Source organism: Ursus americanus, chromosome 35, assembly GCF_024610735.1.
Source record: "Ursus americanus isolate L20-20 chromosome 35, mUrsAme1.1.p, whole genome shotgun sequence".
In the NCBI taxonomy this organism is placed as follows: Eukaryota; Metazoa; Chordata; class Mammalia; order Carnivora; family Ursidae; genus Ursus; species Ursus americanus.
In genome coordinates this window covers 26,987,805-27,004,497 of record NC_142161.1, presented here as the reverse complement: position 1 = coordinate 27,004,497, position 16,693 = coordinate 26,987,805, and the positions used below count along the sequence as shown (strand labels likewise).

The 16,693-nt window shown below is 40.9% G+C and overlaps 2 protein-coding genes across 6 annotated transcripts in view; both read left to right on the top strand.

Annotated features, from left to right (window-relative positions):
* L2HGDH (L-2-hydroxyglutarate dehydrogenase) overlaps window positions 1-6,095 on the top strand; it is a 43,864-nt gene extending 37,769 nt beyond the window's left edge. For 3 of the 4 annotated variants that reach the window (XM_045798943.2, XM_087858970.1, XM_087858969.1), the window contains one exon: window positions 1,850-3,927. In XM_045798943.2, the coding sequence (XP_045654899.1) occupies window positions 1,850-2,045 (196 nt within the window). In that variant the 3' untranslated portion in view covers window positions 2,046-3,927. Of the gene's footprint in view, window positions 1-1,849; window positions 3,928-5,210 lie in introns of those variants that run through there. The other variant, XM_087858968.1, reaches the window with a different exon arrangement.
* Window positions 6,096-9,068: 2,973 nt separating this feature from the next.
* Window positions 9,069-16,693, top strand: part of SOS2 (SOS Ras/Rho guanine nucleotide exchange factor 2) — an 80,155-nt gene continuing 72,530 nt past the window's right edge. Inside the window, exon 1 of one of the 2 annotated variants that reach the window (XM_045799016.2) lies at window positions 9,069-9,299. In XM_045799016.2, coding sequence (XP_045654972.2) covers window positions 9,213-9,299 — 87 coding nt within the window. In that variant the 5' untranslated portion in view covers window positions 9,069-9,212. The remainder of the gene's footprint in view (window positions 9,300-16,693) is intronic. The other variant, XM_045799006.2, reaches the window with a different exon arrangement.

The following is a 16,693-nucleotide window of genomic DNA, read 5'->3' as shown; positions in this document are numbered from 1 at the left end:
TTTTTTTTTTTTTTTTTTTTAGGTTAAGCAGGATTTATTTTCGTTTGTAAGAGAACCCTCTTACACCAGCTTTATTCAATTCTCCTGAAAATGGTGGCATTCCTTTAAACTATTCTTTTAGAAGCTGCAGTTATGTAAATAGAACATTGGATTCAACCTCAAGATGTGGGCCCTAGTTAGCTTTATTATTCTGCATGTGATCATGATAAAAGATTAGGGTGTTCTTCACATTTCCAAGCAAAATCCAATTTAAAAAGCTTGTTCTTACCAAACCTCTACAAACAGCCATTTGAGAGTAAACCAGCAGAGCATTGCATCACCCCAACGAGGTGTAGGTTTCATTACATGCACCAACAAATGACATGGCTAGCTCCTGCATTCCACGTCTACAGAATTTGTTTTACACCTATTATACCAAGCAGCATTTTAAACACTAGCTGTATACTCCCTAATAAGATAAAGCAAAACAAAATACACCATCACTTAATAGTCTTCAGACATGATTACACTTCAACTTTCATAATTTTGACAACGCATTCAAAGGACAATCTGCAGACAACTAATTTTAACAGACAATACTTTAAGCAGACATGACTGTCCTAATTGTGTATTAGGTAAGAATTTTACAAGTATTATTAGCAGTAATGGTGGAGCTGGAGAGCATCGTGTCTTCTCCATGGCGCACAGTAAGAACCACTAATAGTGTGGTGGAACTTATGACCCTTTCTAAGGCCACAGCTCTTGGCTCTTGTAGCCTGCAGATGTCAGTCCTCATGTCTCGCTGTGCTTGTGGTTTGGTGATCCCTTGGGTGTCAGGATTTCTTCTGATAGCTTATGGAATGGATCAATGAGGATAACCTCAAAGAATTGGTACATGGAATCTTCACCAACTCAGAATTCAGGACTCTCAGAGCCCCACAGGGACGTCTGGCTCGCTCATCTGCAACAGACTGACGGCTTTGGGCAAACTTCAGCCGGTTAACGCCATGATGGACAGGCTTACCCTTTGTCTCACACTTAGGAACTGGGCGTTTGTAGCCACCACATTGCACATGAGTCCAATATATGACACACCCTTGCTTGGTCTTGTATAAGGGAGATACTTTTGGATTCAAAAATATTTTATTCAAATTTCATCTGTAAATTTTAACTATCTTAAAAAAATTAATTTGTGAACTCAAGTGTTGTAAAGCAGAACTTACAGTCGTAAAGGCTCTTACCATATTAACATGCTGCCAAGTTAATTCATTTTTTTTGCTTTTCTTATTATCTCTATTTATTTGAAGGTTATCCTGATAGTGAAGGCTAAACTGTTGAAAATAAAAACAAACTACAAAAAATAACTTGCTGCCATTTGCAAATATTGCTCTCCATCAATTTTAGTTTACAATCAAAGCAAAATGCAAAAATAAATAGAATTCTGTAGTTACGTAGGAATGCAACTGACATACATAACTCCTATTTTTATTACTTTATATTAGAAGAGACTTATTTATTCCCATTGATTTTATAATAAATTCATCTTATAAATCCAAATTAATTAATCTGTTCTAAGTGTGGATTTATCTGCTACTTTGGGGAAAAACAAATATTTATAAGTAAATATCTGTGTATTCTTTGGTAGCATTTATTGACAATGTTATGTGGCAGGCATTATGCTTTAGGCTAAGGGTGTATTTGACAGGCTACAAACTGATAGCCTTTGGCTAAATGCAAACCTATTGGGTTTCTGCATAATTGTGCACTTAGAAGAATAAAGACTTTATTGGTTTAAGAATACTTTGAAACCACTGATTTGTAAAGTGTCCTATCTCTTCCAGTCAGTTGACTACCACTCTTACTTTTGCAGAGGTCCAGCTGGAGTAAGAGCCCAAGCCCTGGATAGAGATGGAAATCTGGTAGAAGATTTTGTATTTGATGGAGGAGTTGGGGCTATTGGAAGTCGCATTCTTCATGTGAGAAATGCACCTTCCCCTGCTGCTACTTCTTCTCTTGCAATTTCTGGCATGATCGCAGATGAAGTACAGCAAAGATTTAAATTGTAAATAATGTAAGGAGCTAGGTATGCATTTTAATTTCCACATTCAGCAACGAGAATATACTAATTGCACCCTTTAAGGAAAATGATTTGAAAATCTCATTTTTGGGTATCTCATTTAGATAACAACTGAACTGTTAGAATGCTCTAACATAGAAATAATAATTTTTTAAAGTCCATGCTCTTTTACTTTGTGAATAAAGAAGCAAGGTACAGTTGTATCTGTCCTGAATCCCTGACTTTGTTATTGACCTCACCAACCATGATCTAGAGAATTGGCCCTTCTAGAATTTCTGGGAACGATGGCACAAAAAATTGATTATTCCCTTAACATTTTTGACTTTATGATACCTAAGCTTTTTTTCCTCTCCTAAATAAGAAAGTAGTACATTGTAGGTTGCAAACCTCCTTTAATTTTGAAGGGTCATAGGAAAGCTCACATTATTTGGAGCAACAGTATTTGTATTTGGGAATTTAAAATTCTTGATTTAAAGAAAATGTATGAAATTTCACATTTTTAAGTAGTTTGAATAAGATTCTATCTTAGCTATAATATTTGTAAGAAATAACTTTGCAAAAGAAACATAAAGCCTTTATTATTCCCAGTCTTTTTTTTAACTGACTTAGTATGGGGTTACCACTAAATCCAAACAGCAGTGCACTATGAGTGGTTCTTGCCTACTCTTTATAGTCTTTTGTGGTTGAGAAACTAAAAGAACTTAGAATTTAGAACTGATAGGTTTTTATGAGAGCAGTTTTAGAATCCTGACACTGATATACAGAACTCTGTAATTTTAAAAATTATTTACCTCTATATCTCTGTTTTTCAGTCACACCAAGTTTCTCAAACGTTGGCCAAGATCACTAATTATTCATGCCTACTTGGTTTTCAGGGATCCTATGAACTTTTATGAGGATATTTCTTCATTTGGGGGAAATACCTAACTTTGAGGCATTCACTTTTGTAAACCGCAAAAGTGCCTTACATTCATGTGTACTTCATGAATATTTTTAATTGTGGCCCAGTGCCAGTACTGTATACTGTATATACGTGTGTGGTATCTGTTGAAATGATTCTTGCACTTCAGAAGGTTGGAAAATAGAAATATAAATGAATTTTTGGCAGCCTACTGATTGGGGAAACTTTTATTACAGAACCATCATTTAGGTGAGACATTTTCATTCATTCCCTCATATATGTGCTCTCTCAGGATTGATCTTCCACTCTTCATTCTTTTCTCTCTCCAAATCTGTGTGATGAGTCAAAGGATGTGCATTTTGACTGGTAGGAAAAACTTCTGTTTTCATCCTTTTCACTTCAAGCCTCAGTGATTTCATTGTTTGAGCTCCTCAGGCATTAATTTGAAAGGCTGTGTCGCCAGCTCATGTGCAAGAAGTAGCGCATCCCAGGTATAGATGAGGCAGTTATCTGACACGAGGGATGAGCATTTGGAAAGCATTCAGAAACCACTCACAGAAGAGACCAGCCCTAATGGTTCTTCATATCAACTGATTCCTCCAAGAAATGGGACACACAGGATATTTTTCTGTTCCATTACAAGACTATTAAGAGATGGAAAATTTTACAGTTCTCTATTTCATAAACAGTGAGATAGCATATATACTAAGCTGTGAAAGATTGAAATTACAAAATATCCTAATTAAAGCAACCCTTATTCCATTTGGGTCTACATTATACCCCCAAAAAATGCAAGTGAAAAAAATTATTAAAAGTGTTTTGAATGTGTAGGTTATTCTGTTTGTAAAACATTTTATATTTATTTATATCAATCAGGTTTTGTTGTGTAATACTGATAATGATATTTGAAAGTTTTGTGTATTTCTGAGAGAAGAAAAATGTAAATTGATATTAAAATATTTTAATGAGCCTTGGTGTTGTGAACATAATCTTTAGTTTCATAAAACTCTGATTCAAGTGAATGTTTTCTATGTGAAACATGAGCTATCATACCTTTAAATAGTAGCCAATCTTTAAAAAAATGAAAAAACTAGTTCGTGTATAATATAAAAATGAAGTTTATATTTTAGATAAAAAGTATAGCACTTCCCCGCTTACAAAAACGGCTTTGCATTTGGTAATGGTGGTGGTATCTGGCTGACCTCAGTGTCATCTTCATACCCCAGGGCACCATGCTCTGTTCCATAGCAGAATATATATGTAACATATAAACACACCATGCTTTGCAGGAAGTGGGGGGGGGGATGAATAAATCAAATTGGAGTTTCATAAATAATTATAGTTTCTCTTAGGAAGACATTCTGGTTATGCTATCTCTTACAGGGTTGGATTTCTGGGCATAAGCCTCCCATAAGGGTTATAGGGCAAATGATCTGTCTGAGAGCCTGCTCCAACTTCTTTTTAGCAGGTGGACTGTAACAAGACCAGTGTTAGCTACAGCAACAAACCATGAAAGTGAGTGACAATGACATTTATTGTTTCCTGTGGCATTGCTTTGGTTTGCTTCTGACTGGCAGCACTTGTATCTTTAAATAAATTGAGGAAGTAGGAGAGAGTAAATGGGAGAAATGTTGAGTAAGTCCTTCTTGAAAATGCTTTTCAATGGGAGAATATTAGTGGTACAATTTTCTCTGCCTTTTAAAATTTGAGGTGTGTTTAGATTATTCAAGTTATCTCCCAAAAGCCATTCTAAATTCTAAAAAGACAAAATTACTGTTTATCAAATAATTAATATAGCATATTAATTTTAACTCAAATTTATGATTGAGTATTGTATGTGTTTAATACTTCCATATTTTTTTATTTAAAAGATTTCATTTATTTATTTATTTGAGAGAGAGAGAGAGCAGGCAGAGGGGCAAAGGGAAAAACAGGCTCCCTGCCGAGCAGAGAGCCAGATGCAGGGCTCGATTCCAGGACCCTGGGAATATGACCTGAGTCAGCGGCCAACACTTAACACACTGAGCCACCCAGGAACCCCCAATACTTCCATGTTTTTTAAAAAGATTTTATTTTTAAGTAATCTCTACACCCAACATGGGGCTCAAACTCACAACCCTGAGATCAAGAGTCACAGACTCTGCTGACAGCCAGCCAGGTGCCCCTAATGCTTGTATTATTTAACACTTGAAGCAAGTGTTTATAATGGGGTTAGAATTTTTTTTTTAAAGATTTTATTTGTTTATTTGACAGAAAGAGTGAGAGCCCAAGCAAGGGGAGCAGCAGGCAAAGGCAGAAAAGAAGGAGAAGCAGGATCCCCCGCTCAGCAAGAAGCCCAATGTGGGGCTCAATCCCAGGACACTGGAATCATGACCTGAGCTGAAGGCAGACACCTAACCAACTGAGCCACCCAGGCGCCCTGGGGTTGGAAATTTTTTATTTAAAAATTTTTTTAATTAATATTTTGAGTAAGTACAACATTCTTATGGTTGAAAATTCAAAAGTCCCCAAAATGTACTCAATAAAAGAATCTCCTCAGGGCACCTGGGTGGCTCAGTTGTTAAGTGTCTGCCTTTGGCTGGGGACATGATCCCAGGATCCTGGGATCAAGCCCTGCATAGGCTCCCTGCTCTGTGGGAAGCCTGCTTCTCCCTCTCTCATTCCTCCTGCTTGTGTTCCCTCTCTGGCCGTCTCTGTCAAACAAATAAAATCTTTAAAAAAAAGAATCTCCTCTCCTCCAAGCCACCCAGTTCTCATCCTGATACAACAAAAATTGTCAATATCTCTTGCGCAGCCTTGCAGAGATATTATATATAATAAAATCCCACCTCTTTTTTTAAAGATTTTATTTGACAGAGAGAGTGTGAGATAGCACAAGCAGGGGGAGCTGCTGAGGGAGAGGGAAGAGCAGTGAGCCTGATGTTGGGCTCAACCCCAGGACCCTGAGATCATGACCTGAGCCGAAGGCAGACACTTAAGGACTTGAGCCACGCAGGTGCCACTGTCGTCCCCTCCCCCCCCCCCCCGCCTGCCTCCATTTCTTTTACACAAGTGGTAGCATACTCTGCATACCATGTTATAGTCCCTGCTCTTTTCACTTTGCACTCTCTTTGATAATGTTCAAGTAGCCTGAACACAGCCTGGTTCTTCTTGATTGATTTTATAGCTTCTATTCCGTGAATTTATTGTTACTTGTTGAACCAGGCCCTTATATCTACTGACGATTATTTAAATTGTTTATTTCTGGGTTACTTTTGTTTTTGCTGTAGCAGTACTGCAGTGAATAACTGTGTTAAATCATTTTATGTATGAGCAAGTATACCGATAGGACACATTCTTAGAATTTGCTGGGTCAAGGGGTATTTGTCTTTGCAACTTTGATAGATAGTGTCAAGTTGCCCTTGGTAGAGGTTGAACCAATTTAAGCTCTCACAAATAGTATACTAGAGTATTTACTTCCCCATTTTCTCACCAACATAGTATATAATAAGACTTTTTGATCTGTGTGGGTGGCTATTCTAGTAGGTAAAAAATTAATAGTATAATTTAAATTTTTTGTAATATGAGTGAAGTTGAACATGTTTAATATACTTTTTTTAAAAAAAAAGGTTTAATTTATTTGTCAGAGAGAGAGAGAGCACGAGCACAAGCAGGGGGAGTGGCAGGCAGAGGGAGAAGCAGGCTCCCTGCTGAGCTCCATCCCAGGACTCTGGGATCATGACCTGAGCCAAAGGCAGATGCTTAATTGACTGAGCCACTCAGGCATCCCCATGTTTAATAGACTTAAGAGACATTTACATTTCCTTTCCTGTGAACCGGTTTTTTCATATACTTTATCCTTTTTTCCCCTTGAGTTTTGGTCTTATTAATTTGTACGAACTATTTATTTATTTATTTATTTATTTATTTATTTATTTATTTATTTATTTATTTAAAGTAGGCCCCATGTGGAGTCCCACATGGGGCTTGAACACATGACCTGAGATTGAGACCTGACCTGAGATCAAGAGTCAGATGCTTAACTGTCTGAGTGATCCAGGTGCCCCTGTAGGATCTTTCTTAGATATTAGGGAAAATTTAGAAAATGAATTGCAAATATTTTTTCCAGTTTGTCATCTGCCTTTTGGCTTACCTTGTGATTTTTTTTTCCATTCGTTTTAAAAAATAGGTTTATCAATCTTCTAGATTTTATATCATCATAGAAAGGTCTTTTGTATTCTGAAGTTATAAACAAATTATTTTATGGTTTTAATTTTTTACATATAAGTCTTTGACACTTCTGCAATTTTTCCTAGGGTAGAGTGTGGGGTATGGATCCAACATTTTATTCTGGATGACCCATTTGTCTGGTTGGGATTTTTATGGGTGTCATTCTTGGATTATCCCCCACATGCACGTGGATCACATTTCTGTTTGCCTAGCTCAGAGATCGGAACTCAGATGCCTGTAGAGACTAGGCAGGTTACATAAAAGGGTGGAGAGTGCCAGGTAGGGAGTATAGCCAACTGGAAATGGGATGGCATACTTTTCTAAAGAGGGCAGCCACTACCCACTGCCTGCTGATTATTCCTTTGCAGGAATGCAGCAGGGCCCAGTGTTGCTAGATTTTTGTCACGAGAAGCTGGAAATCCATTTTTATATAAAATCTCTTGATTTTAAAATGTTAACAATTTTAAAATTTAAATATAGATTTGGATAAACAGAATGTGTCTTCAGGCCAGATTTGGCTCAGAGAAGGCTTCCAATATCCTTGGGCAAGAATGAAACTTCCCACTAACAACTTTACTCTCCTATAACACAATCACAGTCTAGTAGTTTGACACCCTAGTAGTTCAGCTGGAGTTCGGAAGAGGAGGGAAAAGTAAAGACGGTCTATATAAGCCGAAGTCTTTGCCGTCACTGATTCAAAAAGTAACTGGAGAAATACAAGCATTTCGCTATCTTTTTATCCCAAGTACATAGGAATGTGGAAGTGACTTTATTAGAAAAAATTCGTGATGCAGTGGATACTTGGATTAGAAAAATGGGTTTTCCAGCTCTGTCTTACTGATTTTGCCAAATGACAAACGGGTGTGCGTTTTGGGAAAGGGTAATTGTTGAGTTACTAATGCTAGAACTGAAGTGTTGCAAACTTTTTTTTCACTCTGCTCTTCCTTTCCCTTCCTCACTGGGGGTCTCTGAGCCACTGTGTGCTGAGGGCTTTCCACGTCTCACCTCCTTCAGTCCTCAAAACATCACTCGATGAAATAGTTAACTACCTCCTAGACAGCGAATAGCCACGTAGAGCACACGTTAAACGTCGTGTCCAGCCCGAATGTCCCTTTTTCTCCCCGTCCCGAACTGCTTCCCGTGACTGCAGTGCTGGCGCTCAGAGTGGCACCGAGTCGGGGCTGTCCTGGGAAGGTCGGGAGAAGGGAGCGTTTGTGTACAACACAGTGCTGTGGGTGGTCCGTCTGGAACGCGCCCCCAGCACAGGCCGACTCCCACCGCCGGCCCCGCGCCGCCGCAACCCCGCGACCCGCCGGCGCCTCCGCCAGTGCCGTGGCGCGCATGCTCCGTGCGGGGCTTCTCCGGCGACCCGGGATAATGAGCGCCGGGCCCAGGGGGCGGGCCGAGCGGCGACTGCTGGAGCCGGGAGCTCGGCCGCTGTGCGCGGCTGCGACAGGGGCGGCGGCGCTGGCCGGCACGGAGCGCGCCAGAGTGTGGCTCGCTCGCTCGCCCGCCCGCCGCGCACGCCCGCTCGGTCCCCAGAGCCCGCTGGAGCTGACTCGGGCGGGCCGGGCGGCGTTGCCTGTGGGGAGGGCGGGGAGGAGGCGATGAGGCGACGAGCCGCCGCCGCCGCTCTCCGCCAGCCCCGGCCGTAGCGGGAGCTGGGGCGGGCGCGAGGTCAGCCGTACCCCGCGCCGGGTTGCGAACCCAGACAAAGGAGGAGGAGCCGCCCGAGGAGCGGGCCCGCGCCGCCGGGAAAGCAGGCCGCCGGCTCGGTCGCAGCTGGGGGTCGTCGGGCTCTCGGGCCGCCGCGCTTCCTCCGCCGACGCGGAGCGAGGCGAGGCCGCCCCGGCCGAGGAAACCGCCCCCGGAGCCCCCGCCCACTCGCCGGCGCCGCCCCCGAGCGGCCTCGGCGGTCCCGGCGGCCCCGGCTGGAGGCGGCGGCGGCGGCCGGCGAGGCGAGGCGGCCCGCGCCCTGCCTGTCAGGCCACCCGCCCGGCCCGGTCCGCGGGCCGCCCCTGATGCGGAGGCGCTGCCGCCGGGGCCATGCAGCAGGCGCCGCAGCCGTACGAGTTCTTCAGCGAAGAAAACAGTCCGAAATGGCGGGGACTGCTGGTCCCGGCCCTGCGGAAGGTCAGTGCCGGTGCCCGGGCGGCCGCGGGGGCCGAGGGAGGTGCCGGGGCGGCCGCGGGCTGAGTCGGCGGAGCCCGGCGGCGGGCGGCAGGGGCGGGGGGTGTTGCCCGGCCGGGGCCCCGGCGAGCTTCTAACGGGGAGCTGCACGTCCTCGCGGCGCGCGGGTCCTGCGGGCCGGGCTGTTGCTCAGTGGCTGGGGGGCGGGGGGGCTCAGAGTTGCCTGTTGCACCCGAAAGGACGTTTTCTCAAGTTTTTGCCTGGCCCCGGAAGGAAGGTTTTGTTATGATCATAAAAATGGATTTCGTGTTGCAGTCGTTTCGTCAGGCAACTTCCGCCGTTGGCCAATTTGTTGTCCTCAGGCCGGGTTCGGGCAAGAGGAGGTCTCGCCGGTGTTTACATAGTTTCTAAAGCAAAAGTTCATTTCCAGGCCCGGGAATTACTCTTCATCAGGTTCTTTTGGGGGTGTTCCCGTGGGCAGTTTGCTTGTCAAGGCTGTCCGCTCACGAGGCAGGACTTTCTGGTGTTTCACGGATGTGTTTCACGTGTGACATGTCACTGAGCCCTAACGCTCCTTTTCTTGAGGAAATTTAAAGTACTTCCCACTTCCTGCAAAAGGTGTCCTCCCCGTTCGCTCGAGAGATTTCCCCTAGAAAATCTGGCGTTTCTTCCCTGGGTGCAGTTTAGAACTTGCAATCATTTTAAGTGGGCCAAGAAGGTGCAGCTCATAAAAATCAACCTTTCGATTCTGGCTGTATCCGCTGGGTGCATCTCCTGTAGATGATGTGAGTCTCCGTTTGTGAATGTAGATAATAATTATACTATCATTTTTATAATGAACCTTTTTGTAAGGTCAAGACAAATATGAAGAATGCAGGATTAGACATCGTGCCTGCTCAACATGGGCATCCATTGCCATTGATGCAAAGGGGTAGTACCGTCTGCATTTTGTGCAAAATAACCAAGAATAAATTTTAAAATAATAAAGAAAAAAGTAAACATTAACTTAGAAGACTGCACTTGGAAAATAAAAATTCATGTAACACATTTCCGTAAATGAAATGAAAAAGTAAATTTTAAAGGTGAGAACATTTTCCTCATGCATTCAGAGTTACGGATTTTCCATCATTTTCATAATTCTTTCAAGGAGATACTGCCTCCCTTGGGCCAAAGCCCAAGTCATGTTTTTTTAGAGAACTTGGTGGTGGAGGTATGCAGGGGCAGTTATCATTTCACTGGCATACCAGGTGTTGAAGTTAATTGACTTTACTCCGTGGGCAGCCTGATTCTACAGGGAGAGGGAAAGAAATTCAAGTGTGCTGAGTAGTGATGCGCTCGGGCCTGACTTGAAAAGTAACTGACTCTTCTGTGAGGAATTGCACTCAGCTGAAGGTGAGTGCAGTTATCAGGCATATATTGTTGGCAGTGTGATGCTGGTCTTCTACCTACTGGTACTTTCTGGTAGCAAGTAGTATTTGACTGTGTGTTGCATAATTTATTCAGTAGGTAGCTTTGACCCTGAGAATCCTGCATGGACGGAGACAGATTCACTTCTTCCAGTTAGGGTGGAAACAAAGCCAGAACAAGTATCCTAGTCCATTGCTTTGAGACTGTTGTTCTGCATTTATATGCTGTGCTTGTTTACCTGGAGCTCAGGTGTCTTGTAGATCTGTATTGTCTTGTACAAGAAAATTTGGTCTTTTGCGGTAAACTGAATTCAAAAAGCAATTTCTGTTTAATTCATTAATTTACTGTTATTACAGAATTGAGATATAGTCATGCAGAAGACATTTTTTGTATTTTTGGAAAACTTTTGGTGTTAGTAATAACTGGATTATGTCCAGTTTTGTGGCATTTGGGTATTTGTGGTTTTGCAACATGTAGGTTTATGGTGCCTGCTAAGAGTTATTGCTCATAAGGAGCTCAGGGTTCACTATTCCTTTGTGTGATGTGTTACATTCTGGTATGTACCTGCCAGCCATACCTTTATACAATGAGATATCCTGCCATTTCGAGGGAGGCTCTGTTTTTACATTCAAAGCATTTGGAACTTGGCTTGCTTCCTTCCTCCAGCTAACAGATAGTTACAAAGACTACTAGAATTAGTAGTAGTAGCAGTAGTATTGGACTACTAGGATTTTTCTCGTCCAGCTTTTTCCTCCATTGAACATGTGGAATACTTGGAATACTTCATTTAACTTTTTTTTCTTTTTTTCCTGCACTTTATTTTTATACCTGTACTTTTAAAATTGAAGCATCATCGACATTAACATTGAACACATTTTAGGTACTTGGCACCATGCTGAAACTAAGATTACACAGATGAATAAAAGCAGGGGCCATGCTCTAAAGGTGTTTACCATCTACACTGAACATTCTAAACTTTTTGGTTTTGGTTTATATAAATGTGATAGCTAGCTAGCAATTAGGAGCTCAGAGTGATGTGAGGAATATGTGTGTGTGTGTGTGTGTGTGTGAAAAGAGCAATGTAGTTTAATTGGCTCTATCAGATTCTGCTTGGGCATCTCGGAGGAACCTCTAAAACTTAAAAGTATAATTTTCTGAAAGGTAAACTCATGACTCATTCAAATATAAATGAACATGTGTCAGTGATTTCGATTCAACTTATTACCTAATAGGGGAACTCATAAGTTAATGTTAAAGCTACTTCATATGCAAATTTGAGGAGGTAGGTATTTATAGACAATTTAATAAAGTAACATTAAGATAATATTGTTGGGTTAGATACAAAATTAGTTAATATCCTATAGGAACATAAACAGTAAGTTTTGGATTGTCTTTTCCACTGATTTGAAATTATTTGCATCTGTATGAGACAAAAATGTCAATGTTAATCTTACAGATTTGTAAAATAGCCCCATCAGTAGAGAGTATTCAAACGTTTGAGCGCAGCATTGTACTGAAGGATACCTAGTAATCTCTTGCTTATTTTCAAGTGTTGGCTAATTTTTATGAAAATCAGATTATATGGTGAAGTTGCCATTGTTGATCCTGAAAACACTGGATTTTTTAAACCAACATCAAATATTTATTTCACTACATAGAAACACGTTGAAAAATAGATTTATGGAAAAATAATTTTGGAAATAGAAATGTGTTCTTTAACTTTTTGTCTTGTTTTTGTTCTTTAACTTTTTGTAGTTTTTTTAACTTTTAAAACAACTGCAGGTAGAGCATTTAAATACATAAAGAACTACGAAGGGTAAAGCAGAGGGAAATGACATTACTAATGGATAATACATGGATTGTTAACATTACTGCTAAATTATGTATCTTCCCTAAAAAAGCCAGAAACATAAATGCCTTCACCACTACTCCCCAGGAAGATTGAAGCTATCATATTACTTGAGAGGAAAAAAGAGTGTGGGATACACTTGTAAATGCAGCTTATTATCTGTGTCTTTGAAATGCCTTTGGTACTTTGTGTACGTGCTATTGATTGTGTGCTGAAAAAACCAGTGTAAGCACTCTACGTATGGGAAACATGCCTTAAAATTATCATATCACGTTTTTTAGTCCCGGTTATTTCCCTCGTAAATGCCTTTTCTGTCGGGTGTTCTTCACAAGGCTAAACGTGGAAAAGAAAACGTCTGTTGTCTTTCTATCTGTAGTTAAAAATGTCATAGAGAGTTAGAAAGAATTGGTTGAATTGTTCCTGACTCTAATTTAATTCAGGTTAAATATGAACTCCCCACCCCAAACATTGCAGTGTGCTCTTACATATCTGTCTAGAATATAGAGGTAATGAGACAGCGTCTAGTTAATTAAATAGCAGTCTATGGCAAGGAATAAGAGGGTAGGAAGTTTTGGTTTAGAAATGCTTTTGTGAGCTCTGAAAGATTCTAGTGTTTCTGCCTTTGTACTGTCTCTTGGAGCCATTTTGGAAGACTGCTCTGGATCTTTCTAGGGCCCAGAGGAAAAGTATAGGGCGCTTTGAGAAAATAAAATTGGTGTCACTGACACAAGAGGGTCAAGGAAGGCTTCTCTAGGGAAGTAACATTTGTGTTGAGTTTGGAGGATATATTCAAATATTTATTGAATGCTTCATGGGTTGCCCTGCACTACTCTTGACACTGACGTTGTAGTAAGGCCCCTGCTCTCATAAAGCTTCGGTTCTGAATGTGTGGAAGAGACCTGGGAAGGACAGACAATAAAGAATAATTATCTGAAAGATCAATAGGAATTAACAAGACAAAGAAAGGGCGGAAAAAGGATTTGAGGCTGAGGGAAAGGTAGGAACATGACTTGTTTTAAAGAACTAAGACCAAGTGAAAAGAAGAGGTTAGTTGGTAGACCAGGTTTAGGTTTCTGCCTGAGAGTAGGAAGCCCTGTAGTGTTACTTATGTAACAAAATAATTAGATTAACTTGATCAAAATTGCTTTTTTAAAAGACTCCAATCGAAAGCTAGAAATGAATAGGATATCCTATGATTTTTTTGTGTGTGTGACGTCAGGCCTGTTGTGGATTTCCTAAAGCCACTGACTATAACAGTAGAACTCCAGGGAGTCATTTGGAATTATTCCAAACTAATAACGACCCAAACTGACCCAGGGGGTTCAGCCAGAACTGAATGAGCATTAGGAATGCATTTTAACTTGCTGCATTTAGCTCCCTGTCAGCCATGATTTAGTAGCTGTCCTCTATTTTCAGTTTAATTTTGGTATGGTATATTTGGAGCTATACTATTCCATTAAAGTGCTTTCTGCTGACTGTCCAAAGCATTACCTGTGTTACCACTTGACATAAATCACGTATATGTCTTTTATATTAACCATGGTCTCTCTTTCAAGGGAACAGTAGTTTGATTATATTGTCTGTTAGCCTGCATGTTTGAATCAGGAAGGAATTTTAATGGAACTAATGGATTTAGCATTATCTCATGTAGTCACTTTAAAAATTAACAAGGTAAAACTTTTCTTCTTTTACGTAAGAACATATGATAGTAGAAAGCCTTTGAAAGGTGTAACATGTTATACACTTCACGTTTTAATGTGTAGAAATAAAGCAACACAATGAAAATAACATCAAGATCTAGATATGAGCCCTAGTATTGTCTCTTCCAAGTAAAGTTTTCATTCTCCCTGTTTTCTTCATTAAATCACTTTGTAAACTCAAACATTACCTCTTACTTTACATAGCACTTTCTGATTCTTTCTTAACCTACCCATTAGCAACGTTTGGCAGTTGAACTCCTCAACTTTCTTGAAATCCTTTCTGGTTTGGCTTCCAGGCCACCAGCCTCTGCATGTTTTCTCCCTCTGGCTATTACTTTTATGTCCTCTCCTTTGTTGATTCCTCCTCTTCTCCCCAAACTACATCATCCCGACCTCCCCACAGCTTAGTTTTTGGACTTCTGTTTCTATTTATAGTCACTTGTAGATCCCATCCAGCCTCATGGCTTCACATGTCATCTGTATCTGATGATTTCCATATTTTTATTTCTGGCTCAGACCTCTCTCCTGAGCTTTGGTAACCAACTTCTTTCTTGATATTTCCACATACATGTGTGACAAGCATCTCATCCAATACTGACCTCCTTCTCTTCCCCCCAAAACCTGCTCCTTTTGTAGTGTTTCCTGTATCAGTAAGCTACTCCCTCCTTCTAGTTGCTCCAAATAAAAATCTGGAGTTATTCTTGAATCCTATCTTTGGAATCTGTCTAATCTGGCAGCAGATCGTTTCCCTCTACTTTAAAAACTGTAGCTGTACTCTGCCAGCACTTCTTACTCTTCAGCTTCTGCCACCTGGGACCAAGCCATCACCAATCTCCTGTTAAATCAGCCTACAACTGGTCTTCTCTCTTCTGCCCTTGCCCCATGCAGTCTTTTCTCAACACAGCGGAGATAAGTGAGATCTCGTCATTCCTTTGTTCAAAACTGTCATTGCTTCTTGGAATAAAAGTCTAAGTCCTCTCAATAGGTTACTGCACTTAGCCTGTTGACTTTACGTCTCTGACTTCATTTACTTCTCTCCCTTTATTGCTCTGCTTCTTCCCCACAGTGGCTTCCTAGTACCCACAGACACATTCTAATGTGTAGACATATTCTAATCTCAGGGCTTTTGTACTTGCTGTTTCTTCTGCCTAGAACCACCTTCCTGGGGATTAAAAACATGACTGGTCCTTGTACCTTTTGGTCTTCAGACAAACATCATCTTGAAGAGGACTCCTCTTGGAGCCTATTTAAAACCATTACATCCCCTGCTTCCTGGACGTACCTGTGTAGATGTTCACAACATAACCCAGTGCAAGCTTATTATCATTGTTCAAAACCTCCAGTATAAATGATAATATTCAGTTTTCAACCTGGTCATCACCCTTCCCTTCCATCTCACATCAGGTTCAAATCTCATCAACTTTGAGTCTTGATTCTTCCTCCTAAATTAGATGGGGTTTTTTTGTTTGCCTTTCTCTACTTTTTTTGCTATGTATACCCAAAAGAATTTTTTAATTGCATGTTTTTATGTTGACATCTAAAAATTTTCATCTTCAAGTTCAAGTAGTTCCTGAAGATACAATTTTATATGTGTTCTTAATACTGGTGTTATAAAATAAAAGTTCCATCAGTCTCTCTCTCTTTTTTTTTTTTTTAAGATTTTATTTATTTATTAGGGAGAGAGAGTGAGAGAGAGCACGAGAAGGGAGAGGGTCAGAGGGAGAAGCAGACTCCCCGCTGAGCAGGGAACCTGACTTGGCAGCTTGATCCCAGCTTGATCCTGGGGCTCTGGGATCATGACCTGAGCCAAAGGCAGACACTTAACCGATTGAGCCAGCCAGGCCCCCATCAGTCTTTTAAATATATCCAGTGAAATCTAAATACCATAGTATGTTGATATCCACCAATGATCCTTTTAAAATATACATGACAAAGTGGTTTTTTTAAACGTTTTTATTTTAATTCCAGTTAACATACAGTGTTATATTAGTTTAAGGTGTACAATATAGTGATTCAACAATTCCATATATCATCTGGTGCTCATCATGACAAGAGCACTCCTTAATCCCCATCACCTATTTCACCCATCTCCCCAATCTTTCTCCCGTCTGGTAACCATCAGTTTGTTCTCTATAATTAAGAATCCGTTTCTTGGGGAGCCTGAGTGGCTCAGTGGGTAAGGCATCTGCCTTCAGCTCAGGTCATGATCCTGGGGTCCGTGATCGAGCCCCGCGTCAGGCTCCCTCCTCAGCATGGGAGCCCACTTCTCCCTTTCCCTCTGCCTGCTGCTCCTGCTGCTTGTGCTCTCTCTGTCAAATAAATAAATAAAATCTTAAAAAAAAAAAAAAAAGAATCTGTTTCTTGGTTTCTCTCTTTTTTTTCCCCTTTGCTCATTTATTTTATTTCTTAAATTCCACATATGAGAGAAATCTTATGGTATT